This window comes from Cynoglossus semilaevis, chromosome 13 (genome assembly GCF_000523025.1).
Source record: "Cynoglossus semilaevis isolate Cse_v1.0 chromosome 13, Cse_v1.0, whole genome shotgun sequence".
In the NCBI taxonomy this organism is placed as follows: Eukaryota; Metazoa; Chordata; class Actinopteri; order Pleuronectiformes; family Cynoglossidae; genus Cynoglossus; species Cynoglossus semilaevis.
The window spans coordinates 5306884-5315363 of NC_024319.1; the positions used below are offsets into that span (position 1 = coordinate 5306884).

The 8480-nt window shown below is 47.6% G+C and overlaps 1 protein-coding gene across 1 annotated transcript in view; it reads left to right on the top strand.

Annotated features, from left to right (window-relative positions):
- Positions 1-3647, top strand: part of LOC103388275 (potassium/sodium hyperpolarization-activated cyclic nucleotide-gated channel 1) — a 16708-nt gene extending 13061 nt beyond the window's left edge. Inside the window, exons 6-9 of the mRNA XM_025061599.1 lie at positions 1-96; positions 252-492; positions 578-742; positions 1096-3647. The exon at positions 1-96 is cut by the window's left edge and continues 1 nt beyond it. Coding sequence (XP_024917367.1) covers positions 1-96; positions 252-492; positions 578-742; positions 1096-3503 — 2910 coding nt within the window. The 3' untranslated portion in view covers positions 3504-3647. The remainder of the gene's footprint in view (positions 97-251; positions 493-577; positions 743-1095) is intronic.
- Positions 3648-8480: the final 4833 nt, after the last annotated feature.

Sequence of the window (8480 nt, forward strand, 5' to 3'; positions counted from 1 at the left end):
CGACAAAAGATCCATGAGTACTACGAACACCGCTTCCAGGGCAAGATGTTTGACGAGGAGAACATCCTCGGAGAACTCAGTGAGCCGCTCAAGGAGGTAACAGACCCCAACACCACAGACCCCAACACCACAGACCCAAACATGATAGACCCAAATACAACAGACCAAGACACCACAGACCTAAACACAGCCATATTATTGTGGTCTCAGACGTGCTCTGTCTCTCTCTCTCCCCTCCCCTCTCCTTTCAGGAAATCGTTAGCTTTAACTGCCGTAGCCTGGTGGCTAACATGCCACTGTTTGCCAACGCTGACCCCAACTTTGTGACGGCCGTGTTGACCAAACTGCGCTTCGAGGTGTTTCAACCGGCCGACTTCATCATCCGCGAGGGCACGGTGGGACGGAAAATGTACTTCATTCAACACGGCAGAGTCAGCGTGCTGACACGGGGCAACAAGGAGACCAAGCTGAGCGACGGGTCGTACTTTGGAGGTGAGGACGAACCGACCGTCTGTTGACAACATTGATGACAGACCTCTCAATCCAAACACTGTGTCTCTCTCGTCTTTGTTTTTAGAGATCTGTCTGTTGACTCGTGGACGCAGGACGGCCAGCGTCCGTGCCGATACCTACTGTCGCCTGTACTCTCTGAGCGTTGACAGCTTTAATGAAGTCCTGGAGGAACATCCCATGATGCGACGTGCCTTCGAGACTGTGGCCGTTGACCGGCTGGACCGTATTGGTAAACAGCAGCACAAGTTATTTTCTTCCATTTTATCTCTGCAGCGACTGGCTTTTAAATACTGCACTGACCTTAAAGGAACGAGAAACGTTTCTAAAGTTTCCAGGTAAAGTATTCAGTCTTCAACTGGAGTGTCAAAGTTTATCCTTGAACAAGGAGGAAAGGAATAAAAGCTGAAATAATAATGGACGAGTGTGTTCTCCGCAAAGAATAGATTATAAAAAAGAAAATAATCCTTAAAACCTTCAGCTCTGGAAATTGTTCTGTTTTGTTTTCACTAAAAAGAAATTCTGTTTTTCATCTGTTCAGTTTTAACCCTGTCCTTGGTTAATGTCCCCCTCCTCCCCCAACAGGCAGAAAGAACTCCATGCTACTGCGGAAGTCCTCCCAGGGTGGCTCACTGGGGGGCAGCATGGGCCGTGGTGGAGGTCGGGGAGGAGGCGGTCCAGGAGGAGGTCTTGCAGCAGGCAGTCTGGGTTCCTGTGACAGCATGTTGGTCCAGCAGATTGTCAAACACGACAGCATGCCGGCCATGCAGGAAGCCATCGCTGCAGCAGCAGCAGGAAGAAGTGGAGTCATGGGGGGCAGCGGCACGGTGTCCCCCCGGCCACGCCCCGTCATCTGGGCCCCACTGGTCCACGCCCCTCTGCAGACGGCCGCAGCCACCAGTAACGTGGCCATCGCCCTCATGCACCAGCAGCAGCAGCAGCAGCTTCAGCAGTTGCAGCAGCATGCACTCGGGGGGACGTTCTTCCTGCCCTCCCCTCTTGTTTCCCCCTCTCCATCTTCCTCCTTCCCTCTGTCTCCCCCACGCCCTCCCGTGTTGCAGCCGCTCCGTCCCTCCGTGAGCTCCCTCATTGGGATGATGACATTGGGAGGAATGGGAGGTTTGTCCCCCAGAGGAGGATTTCCTGCCTCTCCGTCAACCATGCCCCCTGCTGGCGGAATAGCGTCCACGCCAGTCGCTAAAACACCACCAACTCCCGCCTCCTCTGTCCCGACGTCGGTTCAACAAGGTCGGAATCACCATTACAGCCTGCGTCTCCAGCCAGACCACCCTTCCTTGTTGACCGCTTCACTTGGAGCTCCAATAGGGGGAGGACAACTGACTCACCCGCTGCACAAAGTGCCGGCCGCCAACCCAGCAGCCGGCGTTAGCTCTGCAGCAGAAGGCAACAGTTCCGCTTCGGGGCAGCAGGGGGCAAAAGAGGCTCTTTTACGTCACGGGGGAGCCAGCTCTCAGGGTCTCCCAGCCCTGGGCAGACTCACCCAGGAGGCCAGGTTACTGTCTGCCTCACAGCCCACTCTGCCGCACCGTTCGTGGGCTGCCGTGCAGCCTCACCCACCGCTCCATCGAAAGGCCTCTGGTGGTAACTTGTTGGCAGCTCCTTTCCTTGCGGGTCAGTTAGCCAGGGGGGGCAGCGCCGGTCTGCTGACCTCAAACCCACCAGTACAACTGGTTACCAATCAACCAATCAACACAAAGGTGCAGGCTGCAGCCCACCTCTACCAGCCCACTGTGTCACAGCCTACAAACACAGCCCCTCATCCTGCCCTTTTACCCACGGCCACCGCTGCCCATTTGCCCCCAACGTCTTCACCTACTAAACAAACCCCGCTCTCCTCTGCTACCCCTTCACCCGCACGCACCCCCTCATCTCCTACTCCCCACCTCCCCCAAACCCCTCGTCCCAAACCGGTCACCATGACCCCCTCTCAGTCGTCCTCTCCCCCTCTCTGCTCCACCCCACCTCTGGCGGCCACCAGCCCTCTGTCTCTCTGCTCCACCCCTCGTCCAAAACCAGTGGCTACACCCTCACCGCGCTCTTCCTCTCCTTCCCCCTCTTCCACGCCCCCTCCTTCCTCTGTTTCCACCCCCGTACCACTACCACCCCCTTTTGCGTCAAAGTCCTCTTTTACCTCCTCTCCTCCATCTTCTCTGGTCGCCTCCTCCCCTCCACATCCCTCCAGCCCCCGACCTAAGGCCTCCATCACACCTCCATCAGCCTCTCCATTGTCTGGTTTCAGCCCTGTCCCAACACCAACCCCTTCCCCGACCCCAACTCCTACACAGCCACCACGCAGCCGGACCTCCACCACCTCTCAGCTGCCCTCTCAAACTACCACGTATGTGGCCTCCACGCAGACCCTCAACCCCACCCTGCCTCCCTCTTCAGTTACTGCCTCATCAGCTCCCCCTCTCAGTAAGTCCCAGAGTCCAACGACCTGTCTACAGCCCCCGGTTAGAGCCCCCACCTCCGGCCAGTTCCCAAAACAGGCCACGCCCCTCACTTCAACCCAATCGTCAGCCCCCGCCCCGGCGGCCGTTAGCATTAGCTCTCCTGGTAAAATGAAGTTTTCAGTTCATCCTGTGAAACAACCTTTCCCTGTCCTCCCACCAAACCCCCCCTCAGAGTCTAGTCGCTCCACCAAACCATCTCCACCCCCCCCCTCCCCTTCATCATCATCATCATCTTCCAGCACGACTCCTCACTGCACCACCTCCTCAATCACCTCCCCCCCTAACGTCACACCTACTTCTTCTCATACCCCGAGGAAAATGCCAACGACTACAGCTGCCGCTGCCCCTGAACTCAGCGCAGCTTCTGCCCCCACTCAGGCCCCCCAGGCGTCTTCTGCTACACCCACAGCTACACCTGCCAATCCCACCTCCCCCAAAGGGGGGAAACAGGACTCTCAGTTAGAACTGACCAGAAAAGACTCAGAAGGACTGAGGCACAAACTGCCTGCCAACATGTGAAAAAGGAGGTTTTACACAGGGTGGTCCGTCCAATCACAGAGACCCTGGTGGTCCCACGTGGACTGGTGCATTCACTCTGGAACAGGCATGGGCAAACTACGACCCGTTTGGCTTTTTAATCCGGGACACCAAAACTTTCCAATTTATGTTTTAATTTCTATTTTCATTATGTTTTTGCTGTTCCCCTGCAATGCCTGCATTTCACCAATAGATGGCATAGACGAGGCTGAGCACATTTAACCTTTACTGACTTTTACATGTCATTTGTTTCAGTTCATATTAACGCTCCATCTATCTGCTCCTGACCTGACTCCCTCAGCCCCCCCCAGTCAAATTTTAGGCCCCATCGTGGCCCGCGGGCCGTACAGTTTGCCCACTCCTGCTCTAGGATGAGGTCGTCGTAGAATGTCTAGTGTTCATGTGACAAGCCAAGACTAGGAAGACCGCCTTTTAGGCCCCATCCTGTGTGTGTGTGCATATGTGTGTGTGCGTGTGAGTCTGTTGGACCAGATGGGGGCGCTATCGTGCATCTGTCGCGCTGTAATACGAAAAGAAAGCAATAGCTAAGCCTCTATTGTATATAAAAACACTGAAAACAGCAATACACGTGACGTGTGTACCAGGAGTCGACGTAAATACTAATACTACAGTACTACAGTACCTGTTAGAAAATACCACCCTTTGTGCTGTGAAGAAGAACGTGAATTGTGTTCTCAAACTGCGGGCAATAGAACAAACCCCCCCCCCCTCATCCCATCACTCACCAAAGTGTAATATTTTCTTATCAGATTAGTGAATATTATAGCGTTAAAAAAAAAAAACCCATCGGTGTAAAGACACATGGTTTTAGATCAGTTAGGTCACATGGTAGTTTTGTTGTACCAGGTGTGTGGTGTTTAGTTTTGAAACCAGACAGAACTCTTAACCTTACATGTGCGCTCCGATGACTTCTGTATATTATTGTGTTGTTCTGCTCTGCCGTGCCCTGTGTTCCACTTGGTTTCGTCTCGCCGCGCCGCGCCTCGTCTCGCCGTCCTGTAAATACCTGCCTCTCTCTCTCTCTCTGTCTGTGTCTGCTGTGAACCTCCCTCGCTCATCGACGTCTCCGTCTTTCATCACTCGTCCGTCAGGCTGCCTTTCATCCGATTTCACAGCTTCGGCCGCTAACTGTTTCTTGGCGCTTGCACTCTTGTCACCAGTGGCCCTCAGCGACACTCTGCCTTCCGCCGCCGTCAAGGCCCCGTGCTGCGTCAGCAGTCCCTCCTTCTGTTGCTCTCTGCCAGCTTTTTTCAGCGCTGTTTGATGTTTTGTGTGGGTAAAAACACGATTTCTGTCTTAATCCCTGATACCATGTTGCCTAGAACATATTTAAGGACCAAATGTTTTATTTTTTATTTATCACAGCTTTAGCTTTTAACGAGAAAAACAAACAAACACAGAGGAGGATGATTACGACTGCGGTGACGGTGATTATGTTCCGACCCAGGTGGAGATGTTGACAACATACGTCTGTTCATCTGGATGAAGTAATAAAGTGGATTTAGATATCATGTCACTGACTGGGAGTGAAACCTAATTATTCCATTCCTTTTACGTCCAGCAGGGGGCCAGAATTTTTCTTGACAGACTCGTCGGGGGTCGGACACTCACACAGTGGAGTCGTGATGGTGAGGATCACTCATTGTTATTCTCACGATTTTGGAATCTGGTCGTGGGCTGGATTGGATGGTGCACTGGGCTCCACTGGGACAGATGAGTGGGTGGCATTCGGCCCACGGGCCACCAGTTGATCATTACTGACTTGACTTGATTTTTAAGTAGATTATACCTAAAAAAAAAAACTTCAAATGCTAAAATAAACATCATTGTAAACTTTGGTTAAGGAAGCAGTCCAGAAGGTTTCAGGTTCGAGTCTAGCAGCTGCCAAGTTACCACTGAGATGCTCTAACACACTGCTCCCCAGGTGATTAAGCTGCCCCCTGCTGGCTGTGGTGATGGGTTAAAACACAGATGTCACAGGTTGGTTGTGTGCTGTGTCACAATGACAAGTACAGTGGGGCTTCAAGATACGAACATCGAGGTATGAGTGCTCGACCGAGCTCCTTTTATCCACTCAACACTAGGTGGCGCTGTCCCTCGCTGGGTTATTTGACCAATTTTTACAACATCATAACAATGTTATTTTAATTACTGTTATTTTATATTATCAATATGTTTCTTTATATCTATATTTCTGATGTTTAGATGGGGTTAATTAAATTAATTAATTAATAGTATATTTCTGGGGCTGGAACGAATTAATTGGTCTTTAGTTTTTTTTAATGGAGAAAACACAATTGAGATACGAGTGCTGTTGTGGGACGGAACATAAATCGTATCTTGAAGTCCTACTGTAGTTCACTTTCACAGTGATGACCGGATGCTGCCCAAGAACCAATGACGTCCTAACAATATCTGTCCCGTAGATGTGTACTGTATACTCTCCTGTAACTGAGCAGTAGAACAGGAGACGACACCGGGCTGCTGTCTTCTGAGTGGAAGTGTCTCCTCCGTCTCCTGGATCCTCATTAATCCTGGACGTCTCTGCTGAGGACGAATCCCGGCGTCAGCCAAGGTTAAGCGTGTGAGTACGGGGGGAGAGTCTGAGTCTCTGCTGCGCTTGACAGGAGCAAAATGAATGCATATAAATGAGAGTGGATTACAGTTAATGATTCACCTGCTCCCTGTCCAAAAACTCCTGCTCCCCATCACACACTCCTGATTCCTTTCCTCTGCTCCTTCCTCTGAGTTTTTTTGGGGGCTGCAATGAGAGAGGAAAAAATAATGTGCACCAAACTAGAACAGTCACTGCTGCGTCTGACAAAACACCACAGTTTGGTCACTAGGTAAATGAGATATTTTTCAATCACCTGAGACAAGATTGTTATTATAATATTCTTTGTTTATATTTATGATCGTACATTTCCATTTTTTTTTCAAAACTATTTACTAGTAAATACCAACTAATTCCTATTTATTTTATTTTTAAGAGAGCTGCTAAGAACATAGTTAAAAAATATGAAACGTGGCCTCAACACTGTCCTGCAGGGGGCGTCTATAACATAACTCGGGCAAGAACACAGTTAGATGTGATTGCATGAAATCACATATACTATTTGGTAACATTACGTCCAGATGTTCAGATGTTTCTTCTACAGTTTTGACGAGTTACTGTTGTGTCTTATCCACTTAGATCTCAGAGCAGTTCGACTGTTCGACTAAACTCAAATGAAAACTTCATAATAATAGCGATATATTTTTTGTCTTCAGGTTTATTTAAAAAAACGAAAATTACAAATGGTCAAAAACAGAAATAGCTTCGTTATTTCTAACATTTAAAAAGTTTTCTTTTTTCAATTTCTCTGGAAAATGTTTTGACTTCCGCCTGTATTTTTCAGTGCTGTTCGTGCACTTGTTAACATTACTATGTCCACTAGATGGCAATGCCGCGCTGATAATCAGTACCGTACCATGGGGAAGAAGACTCACAATAGAGTCGTCAGTCGTTGCTCTAACTCGGAACAAAAAGAAGGGGTTCTGTTAATGAAAAAATGACATTTTAGGTAGAGTGGACATAAAGAGGAAGATTTAAATATTATGATTTTAAATGTTAGTTTAAAAGTTAACGGAATTGTAACCGCTGATTTTGACTTGACTCAAAGCAGCGCAGTCTTGGCTACAATGCTTTAAAGGAAACACCGAAAAAAATCTTAAAAATAAATCATTGTTTATTGAAAAGCACAAGCAACATTATGTAAATATAACCGTTATATAACATGTGTAACTCATACAGTGAGTTTAAGCCTCCAACAAAACTTCAATATATCTTAAAATTAGATTTTTACACAGCCTTAAATAAAACAGTCTTACAGTCTGCTGTGCAACGTGTAAAAAAAAAAATCTAATTTTGTAGTATATATATATATTAAATAACGTTTTATATGTTTAGTTTTGAAAAATCTGGGAACTTCATCGTAATTTATTCAGAGGTAAGCTTTAAAAACAACATCACAAAATCAGTGTGGTGTAATGTATGTATCATAGAAGTACAGACCAGGGGTGTCAAACATACGGCCCGCGGGCCAGAACCGTCCCGCTAGGGTGTTCAATCTGGCCCGCTTGATGAATTTTGAAAATAAAAAACACACACTTCAAGTTCAGGATAATTTTTGTAAAATTATATTTCATTAAATATAAATAAATAATTAAATCTTGACAGTACAAGAAAAATACTCAGCATGTTTACTAATATAATATAGGAGTAATTTCAATAAGTACATTTTGGTTGCTCGTTCTTTCATCTCTAGGAAACTGTCAGCGATTTCCTGAGGCAGAAACCTAACATTTACATTTATTTTCTATTTCTAAATTCACGGCCCTCTCTAACCAAGCTTTCGTCACACACCGTGTCGCTTTTTTAGAACTGCTCTTGTGTTTTGGAACCAGTCTGGTAGCACAACCACAGAAGGAGCAGAGATTTAAGGTTAAAGAAGTGGTGAAGGGTGGGCTGACTGAGTTCACCACAACATTATATATAGACTTCCTGCACCCCTCACTCTAAACCTACCCAGATACATGCAAACCAGGAGCTACAGGAAGGAAGACGTGACTCGTACTCTGAGGGAACGCGGTGATTCCCAGCCTCGTAACAGTAACACGCACGACGCTTGTTTGCTTGAAGATTTGTCTGTGGTGAAAAAGACTGATTCTGTCGCTCGTTTTTAGTTGTGTTTACAGAATAAAAAAATGCACAGAAAACATTCAGACGTCGACCAGACTGTGAGTTCTGTAAGAGAATGAGTTTTTTTTTGTCACTGTCAGACGTCGACCAGACTGTGAGTTCTGTGAGAGAATGAGTTTTTTTTTTTGTCACTGTAAAAAAAAAAAAAAAGTCCCTGATTTACTGGTGTTGTTTTGTTTGTTTGTTTTTTTTCAGTC